The 16,409-nt window shown below is 44.2% G+C and overlaps 1 protein-coding gene across 2 annotated transcripts in view; it reads right to left on the reverse strand.

Moving 5' to 3' along the window:
- Nucleotides 1-13,370: 13,370 nt before the first annotated feature.
- PIWIL2 (piwi like RNA-mediated gene silencing 2) overlaps nucleotides 13,371-16,409 on the reverse strand; it is an 87,052-nt gene continuing 84,013 nt past the window's right edge. Inside the window, exons 20-22 of one of the 2 annotated variants that reach the window (XM_065878566.1) lie at nucleotides 14,864-15,117; nucleotides 14,317-14,424; nucleotides 13,371-13,527 (exon numbers count right to left, since the gene is read on the reverse strand). In XM_065878566.1, coding sequence (XP_065734638.1) covers nucleotides 13,371-13,527; nucleotides 14,317-14,424; nucleotides 14,864-15,117 — 519 coding nt within the window. The remainder of the gene's footprint in view (nucleotides 13,528-14,316; nucleotides 14,425-14,863; nucleotides 15,118-16,409) is intronic. The other variant, XM_065878567.1, reaches the window with a different exon arrangement.

Consider the following 16,409-nt stretch of genomic DNA (forward strand, 5'->3'; position numbering starts at 1 on the left):
CAAGTTGGGGGAAAGAGGGAGGCAACATATGTTGGTTTAAAAATTACTTTTGCTTTCCTATTCTGGAATAATATGCAGCTATAGTAAAAGAATAATAAAAGTATTTCTGTGCCGATGGGGAAAGATCTAGAATAGTTGCTAAGTGAAAAAAGCAAGGTGCTAAACAATGCCTAAAATGTTAACTTATAGCATTTGTAAAAATGGGGTGGGGTGGGCAGAGGTGAGACTTTTCACTGTATGGGGTGGGGGGGGGGGTGTGTAGTTGCTTTTTCAAGTTTTTTATCCTCCTGATCTTTGAACTATGTGAATATATAGCCTAGTGAAAAAATTTTTTTCCATTAAAATTTTTTTTCTTCCAGTTTTATTGAGATATAATTGACATATGGTGAAAAAATTTAATAAAAGAAAAGAAACAAAAAAATCACAGGTGTGATTTTTATATACAAACATTTTGCAAGTTTAATTAGGGGACCTAGAGACCCAAAGAAAAAGGCTTAGCCCTAAATCAACCTTTGGCAAATAAAGATATATGCACATTGGGGGTGGGGGAACTGGATGAAGGCAGCCAAAAGGTACAAACTTCCAGTTATAAGAAAAATAAGTACTAGGGAAGTAATGTACAACACGGTAAATATAATTAACACTGCTGTAGGTTATATATGAAAGTTGAGAGTTAAATCTTAAGAGTTCTCATCACAAGGAAATAAAATTTTTTTCTATTTCTTTAATCTTTTATCTCTATGAGATGATGTATGTTCATTACACTTATTGTGGTACTCATTTCATAACTGTATATAAATCAAACCATTATGCTGTACACCTTAAACTTACACAGTGCTGTATGTCAGTTATATCTCAATAAAACTGGAAGAAAAAACTGGAAGAAAAAAATGTATGCACGTTTTTAAGGAAAAATGAATTGTTTACAACATGGATTTAAAAAAAAAATTCCCAACGTTTAGCTGACATATTTTATTAATTACTAATTCTGAGCGCATTGAGTAAGAGCCTCTAGGGACCCAATGGTAATAAATTCAGGACAGTCACATTCTGGACTCTCCTGGGCCTGAGGCTGGAGGAAGGTTAGGAGGTCCGATGATGCAGTCAGATCTGAGGCAGGGAATTTGGTTTCCCACATAGGGGCATGCCAAGCGCTCTCTCCAGGCTGATTCTGTGGCCACCTTCCCTCCCACAGGGGGCTCTGCCTCTGGATCTCACCTGGGGCCCAACAAGGGGTCCCCCCTGGGAGCCTTGATGGCCAAAATAAGGGTGAGGACAAGGCAGCTGGGCCTCGGAGACCTTGTGGTGAGGTTACCCTGCTTGCCCCCAGGAGGGCACGAGGCCCCTGGCTGGCGGTAGACTCTGGACTCCTTATCTGCAGGCATTCTGCCAGCCCGCCAGCCTCGAGGTCAGCAAAGTCCCATTGTAGACATCGAGAGTCCTGCCTGGGGCCCCATCACCATCACCCTTCCTCAGCCTCTCCCCACCCTCCTATGTCTCCAGGGAGTCAGGAAGAGAGGGGGAGAAGACTCCTCCAGAAGAAATTTCTATCCACACAAGCAGAGAACTTCCCACATAAGCACAGGGACAACTGGCTCCTTTTTCTTCATGTTTTCAAGGAAAAGTCTAGAGGAGCTTCCCTGGTGGCGCAGTGGTTGAGAGTCCGCCTGCCAATGCAGGGGACACGGGTTCGTGCCCCGGTCCGGGAAGATCCCACATGCCGCAGAGCCTGCGCATCCGGAGCCTGTGCTCCGCAACGGGAGAGAGCACAACAGTGAGAGGCCCGCGTACCGCAAAAAAAAAAAAAAAAAAGAAAGAAAAAAAAACACCTCTAGGATTATCAGAAATTTTATCATCACACTTAGGAATAAACCTGCACCTTTCTTTGATCCTCTCAATCAAGCCTCTTGGCCACTAGCAAACAATGTGACTTGGAAACACCAGTTAACCTCTCTAGATCCAGTTTCTTTAGTTGTAAAACAACGGGCCTAGACTCGAAGATTCCCGAAGTCCCTCCAGTTCAATATCCTATCATGGGTGGTTCTGCAAAACGCTTAAGCGTTATTTTCTGCAGGCATCAAGTACGAAAAGGCTGAATTATTCTGGAGGAGATCCCGATTTCCAGACATATGGCACTGCCACTTAGATCGCAAGATCCTGTAAATATTGGACACGGATTGACGGTCCTCCTGGAATTGAGTGAGGTGTGAACAGGTAAGGAAGAGAAGAAGATGGTGTAAGGGGTTTGAAAACCGAACCAGTCCAATGACTGATAATTTACTGTGCGTGCGCATGCGCGAACACACCCACGCAGGCGCGCAGACATACACGCAGTGTTAAGTCCTACCCGCCTATTATCAGCCCGGAAACTGAGTATCTCCATTACCTGAAAGAATCAAAGTAGCTCCCAAAACCAAAGGTTGAAAAAAAGTCTTTGTGGGACAGTGAATATGTGGAACAATCCCTGGCAGGCCACTGAAAAGAAGTCTATCCGGAAAGGCATGGAAATTGCGTCCATGTTCCCAAGGAGGTGATGAATCAACCCTACGTCTGGGCTCATACCATTCCTACAACCCAACCTACCTATCAGCTCCTGGGACCCCTAAATAATCCACTCCATCCCAGAGAAGATGATGATAATGATGATGTAGATGATCACAAACCTCTACTATGCTCCAGGCACAACCACAACACGATGCACAGCAGTGAGGACAGGTCTACAGAAGTTAAGAAATGTCTCCTGGGGGCTTCCCTGGTGGCGCGGTGGTTGAGAGTCCGCCTGCCGATGCAGGGGACACGGGTTCGTGCCCCGGTCCGGGAAGATCCCACATGCCGCGGAGCAGCTGGGCCCGTGAGCCATGGCTGCTGAGCCTGCGCGTCCGGAGCCTGTGCTCCGCAACGGGAGAGGCCACAACAGTGAGAGAGAGGCCCGCGTACCGCAAAAAGAAAAAAAAAAAGAAATGTCTCCTACTGGAGAGTGATGGGGCCAGAATGTGAACACATTTACCTGGCTCAAAAGCCTGGAATTCTCCTGTCACCTTATACCATCTCTAGTAGAGTGCTGTCTTCTCTGAACTTGACCAAACACAACAGTGTGACCTCTCTTGTGCTGCTACCTTATTCTTCATGTATGGATGTTCTTTCTCCCCCCCAACAAGTGTCTCCAGGAGCCAGGCCCCATCCCCTCTTTGCACTCTCCAGTGGCCAAGTGCAGAGCCAAGCACAGACCAGGCACTGTATATTTAAATACTGAAGTGATGAAATACTGAGAGCCACGGGGCCCTGGTACCTCAACGTAGTCTTCTTGCCTAAATGACAAGGCTAATCATTCTGTCTGGTGCTCTCTAGTCATACCTGCAACCCAGGAAGAGCACCACTAGTCTATATAGTGGCTGTCACACAATTTATGAAAAACTCACCTCTGAGCCTCCAACAGAAAATGGAATATGCAGTTTTCAATTTCAGGTGCTAAAAGTTATGATTCTCGACATTCTTTCTCTTGTTTCATTAAGTTTCTCTCAGTTTTTATGGCTCTTGTTTTAAGAGTTAAGGATTAATCGTAGATGCTATGGGTAAGAGACCACAGATCTAATCTGACTCCTTCTTCCAGACACAGGGCAAGTTAGGAGCAGAGCTGGGACAGAGGCCAGGAAGCCAGGCCAGTACCCACCACATTACCACCACCACTTCCCAGCAGCCGACCTAACTGGCCTGGGGTTCCTAGGAAAGAGTGACTCCAGACAAAAGCAAGCCCAGGGAGGCTCCAGGAGGAAGGGTCAGGTCAAAGCTGCTCCTCCCCCCACCCTTTCCTAGGCCCCCAGGAGAGCCCTCAGCCACTCTCCAAATCATGCTCACATACTCATGGACACCCAGGCCCTAGCAGACTCTAGATCCTCAAAACTGAAGCCACAAGCTAGAGCTGCGGAAAATTTCTTGACTCAACTGGACCCCAGGATCACACTGTAAATTGCCTGGATGGTATTTTTTCCCATTGCCCCAACCCACCAAAAGAGGGCAGCCTGAGCCAGACCACCTAACCCGGTCGGTAGGGACCAAAAATAGCTAAAAAGCCAAGCCCACGGGATAAGCCAGGTCGGAGTTTAGTTAGTCCCTCCTTTGCCATCCTCCAGCTCCTGCTCCGGGCCGGGCGGAAGATACGGGTCATTTATCTCCAGCTGGGAGGCGGTCTGGCCAGGGTGGGGTGAAGGACTCAGTTCCTGAAAAGCAAAGTCCAGACACCAGTGCACCATCAGAGCCGCCCCGTGAGCTGCCCACCAGATTTGCCCATCTACTCTGATTTTTCTGAGCCCGAGTTTATGGGCTCCAGGAAACCTCTCAGTCTTTTAGTGCGGCTATCGACATCCTGCTCCGGCTCCCACATCCCGCGCTCTCCAGCCAAAGGGACCGTAGCTGCGCCTTCTCTTCCCTCGCCACCAAGTAACCCTCGTCGTGGCACCGCGGCCAGGTAGCCAGGTGTCGCCTCCATCCAGCGTCCCGGTCCGCATGCGGGTGCGCCGGAGCGACTCCCGAAACCGCTGCCGGGCTCGGGGTCCTCTGCGCAGCCGTGCCCCCACCCCCACCCGGTGACCCCGAGCCCCGGAGGCGCACGGCTCCCGCGCGCGATGCCCTATCCCCGGGGCACGAAGCCGCCCCTCCCGCACGCCCTCCCCACCTCACCTGAAGCTGGGCGGACGCCACCTGGCCCGGCGCACCCTCACAAACCAGGCCCTCGGGCGGCCCGAAGCAACAGCAGCAGCGGCAGCACCAGCGCAGCTAGGTCGGCGCGGCCGCGCAGGGAGCCCGCCTGCCCTCACCCCCCGGCCTGCGTCCTTCCCCCCGCGCGGCGCGCATGCCCCGCTATATACCCTGCGCGTCACGGCCGGGCCCGCCCCCGCTCTCGCCCCGCCCCGCCCCCGCCCCACCCCACCCTCCCCAGGGCCTGCCACGTGGGGCCCTGGCTGGCTGTAGGGCTACGTGTGTGAGCTGACTGCCAGCCGCCCGCTAGACCCGACCAGCGTTTGGCTTGCCCAGGCTTGCGGGGCGAGCCAGCGCACTTCTGCGCCTAGCCCGCCGAGAGCCTAGCTTCATCTCGTAAACCTGCCGCGAATTCCATCCCACAGGCTCCTCCTTCCTCTGGAAACCTCCCATTAAGACCTTTCCCTCCTTACGTGGGAAGTTCTCACAACCCGGCCTCCGGCCTCCATCTCCTCGGAGTAACACTGCTACCCACCTAATATGTATGTATGTATGTATGTGTATGTATATATATATATATATATATATATATATATATATATATCTTAACACTTCTGATTAATGTAAAAAGCTCGATTCTGAAATACTCCCTGGGAGGGGACGTACCCATAGATAATGTTTTTTCTGCATTTTCCCACCAGACGAAAGAACAAAAAAATTCCTGTTCAAGTTCTAAATAAGCCATATTATACTCACTTTCGAATTAGATGTCGCACCACACATAGCTTAACCGAAAGCTGGGAGAAATGTTAATTTTTGTGTGAGGAGTGTCCTAGGAGTCTTTTCTGATGTGGAGTAGTTCTATTGAGATGGATATCAAGCCTCGGAAATGCAAATTTCTTGAGAAAATAAGCCACCCATTAAATTCCCATTGTTCTGTTCTGCTGGACGTCATGATTGTTTCCTCTGCAGCTAAGCCAGCTGCCACCTCGGTCTATGGGACCCAAAGGAAGGGCTTTCTAAGCAGAATTGTAGCCTGTTAGTACCCAAGTCCCTGTTCCAGCTCAATGACTGGTGCTCAGCCGACACTAAGTGTCTCTGTATTTGCACAGGGTAGGGGGACCACATCCCACTCTGCAAGTCCTGGGGAAAGGAAGGCCCATGATGGCAGTGCTTGTGATGAAAGGAAAGCAGACAATCCCTGAAGTGGGTGGCAGGAAGAATCCAGGCCTCGGTGGCAGCCTGTTCCTCCTTAGAAGGAAGGTAGAGAGGGAAAAAGAAAGAAAGCACTGAAGCAAAGCCAGAGCAGGCCAGACTGTTTATGCCACTCTTGAAGAGACTAGCTGGGCCGTGGGTTTTTCTAAAATTTAATTATCCTCACCCTGCAATTACAGTGCTCCAGTTGAGTAAGAGGTGGGGTGATATTCCTCTCATTTTCCAAGAGATTTCAAAGTAATTGTATCTCTTGCAGAATCTCCCTCAGAGTCCCTTCATCTTTGTAATAACCCTTTATATTTGCCTTTCTTGGTTAAACTCGAGTATTTTTCAGACATTATGTCATTCATTTGGGACTCTCAACCCCAAATCCAATGCGCTGTCAGAAATGGACCAGTCTCTACCATGCATTCCTTTTCTTGAAGTTCTGGAAAAGGAATGAGAAACTCTCCCAGAGATTAAGTAAAACAAGCATTCTTCTAACACACGGAGCTCTGAAAAGTTTGAAGCCCATAAATACATATTACAAAGAAGTGTTAAACTCTTCTTAAAAAACTGAGTTCTAAAAGCAATCCCAAAGGCTCTTCCCGGCAATGTGTCAATACTACAAACAGGGGGGAAGGTACCTTCAGAGAAACAGGAGGGGAGGCAGGACAAGACACCCCATCACAGGCCCTATCACAGCATTCTCACTTGTTTGCAACCAGAAAGGGGTAGAGCTGCCAAAGTCCACCAGAGCTGATAAGCTATCAGTAATCCATTAGGGAATTCAATTAATTATTAACACAGCTAAAAATCAAAAGGTCTTAACTCTCCATAGCCACCCACACACAAAATTCTTTAGGGATACCCAAAGTCCTGCCTTGTCCCACAGTCTTTCCTGCCTAGTGCCAGGTTTGGAGCCCCAATTCTATCTTTCTCTCTACCTAATATAGCCCTTTTTCCTCTTATTTCCCCATTTCCACTTGCTAAAATTCTAACTCTTCAAAGCCACCTCCCTTCAGAAAGATTCTTGATTCTCCTGAAGCATATTCGACCTACATTTTCAAACTCTTCTTACTGTAACCAACAGTAAAAAATATTTTACACTGCATCTCCAGTACAAATAACAACATAGCGAACATACAAAACTTCCTTAGTACAGTCAACGTTCTGATATTTTATATTGTTTCAATTTTTAAAAAGTGATAGCAAACCCACTAAATTGATTTCATTGGATCATGATTCACAGAATTAAAACATTTTATATGGTTTATGTACTTGCTTTTCCCCTTAAAAATTATTTCATTTTCATCTCTAACCTCTTTATTGGACCTTAATCTGTCTTGCTTACCAAAGATTTCTGTATATACCTGCATCCCCTAACATAACATCTTGCACATAACAGATGCTCAATAAAATATTAGTTGGATGACTGAACAGGTCAGCTCACTAAAAGTTTGATGTTGGGCAATATTTAAGGAAGTAAACATAAAAATCTGACATTTTCATGACTGCTATTTCTCTTCTGACAAGATGCCACAGCCGCCTGCCTTTTCAAAAGATATGCAGACAGATTTCTTGTAACTGAAGTTAATGGAACAGCCTTGAGAAAGAAGCCAGGGAAATGAGACCCTGGCCCAGAGAGTGTACAAAGTGGGACTGGGGACTTGAAATCAAAGTCCGCTCTGTGGTGTGTTGACAAGGTAGACAACTTGATCAGCTGGGTGGGGCAAAGATCCCCCTTCCACCCCGCAGCTATCAGGCGAGCTCTAGAGAGACTGAAGAGAGAAACCAATGGCGAGGTTTCTAAGACACTTTAAGGGGAAAAATGAGTTTTCTCTGTTTTGGCATGTCTTAACGAATTCAAGAGGATCAGAAGGAATGTGAAGGTTCTAGTTCACCCAAAATCATGTCAGAGGACTAGGACCCCACACTCTGTCAGACAAAAGAAAACATCTTTAGAAGCCACATTCGTCATTTCTGTTATCATCCGAGGTTTTCAGTGGGCAAAAAAAGATAACTGGGAAAAATAACACTTGGTTCAGTAGCAAGTTATCTATAGGAATTTGATCATTTCATCTAAGACACCTAATTTGTTGGCATTTAATTGTTCATAGTATTCCTTTATAATCCTTTTAATTTCTGTAAGGTTAGTAGTCCTCTCTTTTTTTTTCCCCTGGCCCGTCTAGCTAAAGGCTTGCCAATTCTGTTAATCTAAGGAACCAACTTTTGGTTTTGTTGATTTTCTGTATTATTTTTCTTTTTTTTTTCTTTTCTATTCTCTATCTCATTAATTTCTGCTCTGATCTTTATTAGAAAATATTGTTATTTTGGTCATCTTTTTTTTTATTTATTTATTTTTGGCCGCATTGGGTCTTCATTGCTGCCCGCAGGCTTTCTCTAGTTGAGGCAAGTGGGGGCTACTCTTTGTTGTGGTGCGCGGGCTTCTCACTGCAGTGGCTTCTCTTATTGCGGAGCATGGGCTCTAGGCGCACAGGCTTCAGTAGTTGTGGCAGGCGGGCTTCAGTAGTCGTGGCACGTGGGCTCAGTAGTTGCGGTGCACGGGCTTAGTTGCTCCGCAGCATGTGGGATCTTCCCAGACCAGGGCTCGAACCCATGTCCCCTGCATCGGCAGGCGGATTCTTAACCACTGTGCCACCAGGGAAGCCCCAGTCCTCATCTTTGAATGAATGTTTAGATGGGAACAGAATTCCAAGTTGACTATGCATTTTTAAGTTATTATTCCTTTTGTCTTGAGCATCTGTTGTGGTTGGTAACAAGTCTGCTGCCAGTCTAACTTCTTTTATAAGCAATCTCTCTGGTTGTTTTTAAGATTCTGTCTTTGGTGTTCTGTAGTTTCACTACAGTACATCTAGGAGTGGTTGTTCTTTTCTTTATCCTCAATAAGTTTCTTCAGGTACAGGATTCATATTTGTCTCTCATTCTGGAAAACTCTATCTTTATATTGTCCATAATCGTGTGGCTTATTCTATTTTAACCTGCAGGAACTCCTATTAGACCTTCTCATTCTCTCCTTATCTTCTTTTCCATAGTTCCCATTTATACCTGTGTGTGCTGCAATCCAGTTGATATTTGTTTCTCCAGGGCTCTGGGCTCTCACCAGTCTGGGCCAATCTTCATGGTAATTTGTCAGCATGTGGTCCTTCCACATGCTAATACGAATTCAGGCTGCACACACCTGTCTGTGGCCCAAGCTTGGGGATTTCTCATAAATGCCTTTCGTCTAACTTTCTTGCTGCTGCCCCAGGATGGATGGTTGGCACGGACCTTCTACTCTACTCCCCTTCCAGGTTCCAGCTCTCTTCACCCCAGCAATCCTGCACCTCATAAGGTCTAAGGCTGCATCTTCTATCCTTATCTGAAATGAAAAAGCTCAGTGCTCCTATCCCTGCATTTTGTCCATAACCCTGGGATGCCGTGTTGGCATCAACTATAACCACTCTGGCTTCCCTTTCTTTCTTGTGCCTCAATATTTTCCCTCCTTCCTCCTTCCCCCAGATCTTCCTCTCTTCCCTCGTTCCATTTCCTGAAAATCCAGCTACTTAACATAAAAAAAATTTTTTTTCCTATTTCGGCCAACCTTCGTCAGTATGGTCAGCTCAAGTCTGCCGTGTTGCCATAAGTCTCCCGTACTCATTCTTATAATTTTTTTGTGTGCCGTGCAGCTTGGGGGATTCTCATTTCCCTAACCAGGGATCCAGGGATTGAACCCCAGCCAGGGCAGTGAAAGCGCCGAATCCTAACCTCTAGACCGGCAAGGAACACCCACATTTACTCATTCTTAAAAATATGTATGTATCTTTTAGAATAGCTTTAGGTTCACAGCACAGTTTGCAGAGGGTAAAGATTTCCCATATACGTACAGCCTCCCCCATTATCAACATCCCCCACAAGAATGGTACATGTGTTACAATTAGTGAACCTACATCAACTTATCATAGTTAACTAAAGTCCCAGTTTACATCAGGGTTCATGCTTAGTGTTTCACAGTCTATGGGTTTACACAAATATATAACAACATGTATCCACCAATACAATATCATACAGAATAGTTTCCTTGACCTAAAAATCCTCTGTGCTCTGCCCATTCATCCCTCCTCTCCCCTAACCCCTGACCCTTTCACTGTCTCTATAGTTTTTGCCTTTTCCAGAATGTTATATAGTTGGAATCATCCAGTATGTAACCTTTTCAGATTGGCTTCTTTCACTCAGTAATATGCATTTAAGTTTCCTGCAGGTCTTTCCAATAGCTTGATAGCTCATTGCTTTTTAGCACTGAATAATATTCCATTGTCTTGTCGTACCACAGTTTATTCACCTACTGATGGACATCTTGGTTGCTTACAAGTTTGGCAGTTATGGATAAAGCTGCTTTAAACATTCATGTGCAGGTTTCTGTGTGGACAGAAGTTGTAAACTCATTTGGGCAAATACCAAGCAGTGTGACTGCTTGATCATATGATAAAAATATGTTTAGTTTTGTAAGAAACTACCAAAGTTTCTTCCAAAGCGGCTATACTATTTCGCATTCCCTCAGGCAATGATGAGTTCATGTTGTTCCACACCCTCACCGGCATTTGCTGTTGTCAGTGTTTTGGATTTTGGCCATTCTAATAGGAGTGCAGTGGTATCTCATTTTAATGTGTAATTCTCTAATGACATATGATGTTGAGCATCAACATATGATGTTCGAGCCCTGGTCTGGGAAGATCCCACATGCCACAGAGCAACTAAGTCCGTGCGCCACAACTACTGAGCCTGTGCTCTAGAGCCCGCAAGCCACAACCACCGAAGCCCGCACACCTAGAGCCTGTGCTCCACAACAAGAGAAGCCACCACAACGAACAGTAGCCCCCGCTCGCCGCCAACTAGAGGAAGCCTGTGCAGCAACAAAGACCCAATGCAGCCAATAAATAAATAAATAAAATTTTTTTAAAAAGAAATTTATTTTTTTTAATTTAAAAAAATTAATAAAAAAGAAATTGGATTCTTTCTAGAATGAGTTCAAGAAGCACTGCATCACTTAAGATGGAGTTTCTAAATAAATAGAAAAGGACATAGTGGTGAGGCAAGCAGCCAGGGTGCTTTGGGAAGGTATTTTTAAAGGTTACAGACACACCATGAAGTACATGCAAAGAAGGGCAAGCATTAGGAAAAGGTGAGAAGGGAGGGTCACCCTTAGGAACTGGCTCTCACTTAGGCTAACGGAAATTGACGGGAAAAGAGATTTTTGAAAACAAGACAACACACACACACACACACACACACACACACACACACACATACACACTGTTGCCTCATTTGTCCCAGAAGTAAGACTGTTAGAGTCTTTTCCAAGAAATCTTACTGCCAGATCTCAGTGAAATTACCTGGGTACTAATACTGGAGCTGCATCCAGCATGCCTAGTAACAAATTAGTAATTTTAACAAGTGTTACAGCTCTACAAAGGAAAAGAACTATATCAATATCATATGTCAATGACATTATTTCAAATACAACTACACATTTATACAAATTTGTCTTTATTTATTTCCCACCCCATGACCCAGTCATTTCACATTAAGACTGAAAAAACAAGACAAGAAAACCAGGAATAAAAAGTGAAATTTTTGTATTATATTCAAGTATTTGTCTTTTCTGATTATATAAGAGAAAACGAGTATTAGGAAATCTAACTTCAAAAGACAAATTCAAAATGCTTCCAAAGAGAATCAGAGACTGTTAAGCCAAAAACCAGTGATCCAATGTGTCTGATTCCATGGTGTTTAAATCCCAGGTCTCAGCCTTCTGCTGTCCCTCACTCCAAAAGGAACCGAAGTGCACTTGAGACCACTGACACCCAGAGCCGCTCCCCCTCTGCCAACGCAACGCCTGCTCAGTTTTCTTCTTCTAAAGATTTCTAAGCTGAAGTTTCTCCTCTCACACACTGTCATATAAAATAGGGATTTCTGCTTCATCCCCTCCCTGCCATCATACCAAAAAACAAATAAATGCAAATTTGAAAAGATTAAATGTAACTGTCTTTTAAAACCCAGGTAAAGCAAGGTATGACTGAATTAGCCCTGAAGGGACTGGAAATTTTTAAACGGGGAAAAATAAACACACAAAAACAGTGCTTCCCCAAAACACTGAAACCCACAGACACAGTGACAACTTTCTAAACTGAAACGTCTGGACTTTGGAAGGACTGTCATGTTTCCCAAAACCAACTTCTAGAAATCGTAACATGGATTCAGAAAAACTCCTAACAAAATGAACCAACGGCCGGGAAGAGGGTATTGAGCAAGGGAAATGAGTGATTCAATTTGCAAACATATCAACAGAAAAGAAGGTGACACACTGGGGAGAAAGGGTCAAGAAAAGCTCATGCCGGGCTTCCCTGGTGGCACAGTGGTTAAGAATCCGCCTGCCAATGCAGGGGACACGGGTTCAAGCCCTGGTCCGGGAAGATCCCACATGCCGCAGAGTGGCTGGGCCCATGAGCCATGGCTGCTGAGCCTGCGCATCCGGAGCCTGTGTTCCGCAACGGGAGAGGCCACAAGAGTGAGAGGCCCGGGTACCACAAAAAAAAAAAAAAAAAAAAAAATACTCAAAGAAAAGCTCATGCCCCCTTCATGAACCTTCCAAGCTGCTGAATTTCACAGGTTCTGATGCTTAATTCTAAAAAAACTGAAACTTACTAAAGGTCAGTAACAAGAAGCAAAGCTGTCTTGTGCCTGAGTGTGTGTATATGAGGCAGGGAGGGAGGTAGGAAGAAATCAACATGGCATGCTATAAAGCAACTGAAATATACAGAAAAAACTGCATTTGGCCTCTCTTAGGAGGCCAAGGAATAGCTAAACACCTCTTTCAAAGCCAGCTCAAGTCACGTGTCATTAACTCAATCCCTAGAGAAGATTAGGTCAGCAAGGGCCTGACTATCCCACCAGCTGGTTTTACTACATGCCTTTCACATTTTCCAGCAATAGGCATATCTTGAAAAACCTTGCCTTCTTACCTTTCCCAGTTGCCCAAATAAAGTAGCTCTCTACTTTAAGAAACTTGCAAAGACTTCATTCATTATCACCTCTGGCACCAGAAATGGGAACTGCTTATTAGTAAACAGAGTTTGTAAGTGCAATCGCTGCTTCTGCGGGTTTCTACAGCTCAAGTTGGCTTTGGAGGCTCCTAAAGTAAAGGGTCCCCTGTCTTCACCCACGCAGTAGCAGACTACCCGCCATGTGCTCTACAAAGGCAACGAGACAATTTCTAGCTGATCCTTAGGGTGGAAACTGCTTCTTGGTGATATCAGGTTTAAAAGAGAAAAGAAAAAAAAGATATCTTATTCTACTGGGTTGGTGAAAGGGGAAACACCAACACAAAACCCCTTTCAGTCACTGTTAATCCTGCACAGCTGAGTTCACAGCTGAGTTCAGAAGTCTGATTGCTCTGACCAGCCCATGTCCTGATTGTTCAGTCACAGGAAGAACAGGTTCTCACACAGCTGGATGGCTGGTTCATGATGCAAGATTTGTCCTGATAGGAAAGCTAGCCTGTGCGCATACTTGCAAGGAGCTGGAACTCTAATGGTACCAGGCCAATTCCAGTACATGTGGCACAGTTTGAAAGTCAACCTGTAGGCCAAGAAGAAAACATGATCCTTTTCACTTTTCATCTTCAATTTGGAGCACATTATGTACTTCTGGGTGTGTGACACAGCATACTTACCAGCAAACTGGGGGACTGAGGAATAGATGATGCAACTTTTGGGAATCCTTATTTTTAAGTGGAATTGTATCTATTTCCACTATTTGTAAGTCAAGAGGGCATGGGGAAATTCCCACTTTAGGTGCTCCTCTTTTTATATCAAAACAAGGAAAACAGCAGGGAGAACATGTTTTTGTTTTTGTTCTCTGCCTCAAGAAAAAGCTGCAGAAAGGTAAGTACCCCAGCAAAGTATTGATATAATCTGAGTGCAAGAGCAATGCATCTCAAACCTGGCTGTGTGTGATAATCATTAGAATCAGTTTTTAAAAATGCGAATGCCTCAGAATGCTTGGAGTTCGTGAAGCCTGGGTGTATTTTTTGAAAGGTCTCCAAGTAATTTTAGTGTACAACAAGGATTATCAGTCGCACCTCAAACAGATACCATTATCATGAAAGGCAAGAAGAAACTCAAGGGGTAAATATTCCTGGCAGTGGGCAGTATTTGTCTTTTCTGATTATATAAGAGAAAATGAGTATTAGGAAATCCAACTTCAAAAGATAGATTCAAAATGCTTCCAAAGAGAATCAGAAAATTATTAAGCCAAAAACCAGTGATCCAGTTTGTCTAATTCAGTGGTTTTAAAATTCCAGGTCTTAGCCTTAGCTCCCTGGCCTGAATTATTTACAAGTGAGGAGTAGGTTACTGGTCAGCTCACCTCTGCATATGATCAGGGCTCAGGTGTGCAGTGTTGAGAACACAAACATAATGGGTAGGAATGCCACAACCCTGTCGTACATGATGGGCAAGAAGGTAGAAGTCCACCCTAGAAAGGAAAAAGTACAAAGTAATGGTATAGTTGGATTTGGCCAGAGCTGGAAAAGATCTTGGAGATCATTCTAGCTCCTTCACCTAAGGCTCAGAGAGGTCAAATGACTGGATCAAGGACATACAAGGACCAAACTAGGCTGAGAATTCAGGTCTCCTGACTCAACAGGCTATTTAAGAATGGTGGTAGAAATGACATCTGTGTGCAGAGGTTAAGCATGCATAGTCTTAGGAAAAGACTGTATGTTCAACATTATACACTTAAGAGGTAAAAGCTTCATTGTTGGTTTTAAATAGTTTTTAAATTTTTACTTTTTAACAGTAAAATCTCTGATTCCATTCCACATCTCTCTAGGCAACCTCCCCATTCCAATACCCAGGGAACAGACAACTTCTCCAACCTATTCTTGTTGAAATACTGTGTCTCGCCCACTTACCACTCACAGCTTGTTATTGTATGATCTACCACAGTCCCGGGGGAGGGAGTCACAAAGTGCTCGGTAGCAGACAGGTACACACTGGTGCTGATTTTCTTCTGAACTACAAATACCACCATCTTGGGATGATAATTCTCAAAAGCTTCAAAACACTTCTGTAGCTGAGGAATCTCATAGCTGGCAACTGTCTTTAGTTGGCCATCAGACACTCCATCACGGTACACCACAATCTTCTCTGGGAGACAGTGGTTCACCTGAAACAACACCCTGCTGAGGTGAATGAACTGTGTGGCCCTGGGGCTAATGACCACAGGCAGAGAAAGGCTCACTCAGTGAACAACCTGGAGACACGGCAGTAGGTCCCTTTCACAGCTGGACCCAAAGCCATCATGTTGGAAGGGCAGGGAGAAGCAGCTTCTAGTCATTTCTAGACTTCCTCAGGGTAGTAAAACCGGTCTGGTACACCAAAGGTGTTATAAAATATGAAACCAAATAAACAAGCTCTGAGTCACATATATACGGCTTATACTGAAACGGTGTGAAAAGAAGTTAAAAGGAAGGAAAATTATGGGCTGAATCAATCTTCCTACTACTTGGATTTAACACTAATTACCTGTCTAGGCAAAAAACAAGGTGAACTGCTGCAGAAATTCTAACATACAACTGCACATCCCACAGATCTACCATCCTCACGTTTCTGTGTATCAGCAACATCCAAAGTTGCTGACAAATGAAAGGGGATCCTTTACTAAATATTATCCTACCATCAGGTATAGTGTGAAACATTCTTTTTTTTTTTTAAATATTCTTAATATAACTAAGTAAACTCCAGTCCTGGTAAATTGTCCATGGATCCAAATCAAATTAAATGCTGGCTTGAATCAGTTTTGAAAAATAATTTTTTCCCCATTTAGAGAATATAATTATGTTCTAGTTGTATGTGACTTCAATAATTTTAAAAAATAAGCTGTTTCATTTTAAACTATAAGTTTTCTTTAAAGTGCTTTGGTTTAGGGACTCCCTGGCGGTCCAGTGGTTAGGACTCCATGCTTCCACTGCAGGGGGCACGGGTTCGATCCCTGGTTGGTGAACTAAGATCCCACATGCCATGTGGCATGGCCAAAGAAATACATAAATAAATAAAGTGCTTTGGTTTAATTCAGTTAGTGACAGTTTGATTCTGATTTTGGTTCATCCTAGGTTTTTGTTCACAATTCCCCTCAAAACCCTAATTTATCATTGAATTAGATAGGCTTATACTACATATTCTTTATAGGTTACTCTACATGAAAATTTAAGTTTCATTTCAAAGAGCCCTTTTTAATAATAAATAATCACCTAGCATCTTTTTGGAGTTTAAGTTTAAAATTCAAATATTTTATAAATGTCTCTTTTTTCTGAGACCCCGCAAGTACTGTATTTACAAACATGTGATTCATCTTCACATTCCAAGATTGGAATTATTGCCCCGGTTGTACTTTTTTGTTTTTATGTTGTTTTTGGCTGTCTAGCATCTATTCCACCTCTTTTTGGTAAGAGCATTTTA

Source organism: Phocoena phocoena, chromosome 6 (assembly GCF_963924675.1).
Source record: "Phocoena phocoena chromosome 6, mPhoPho1.1, whole genome shotgun sequence".
NCBI classification, from domain to species: Eukaryota; Metazoa; Chordata; class Mammalia; order Artiodactyla; family Phocoenidae; genus Phocoena; species Phocoena phocoena.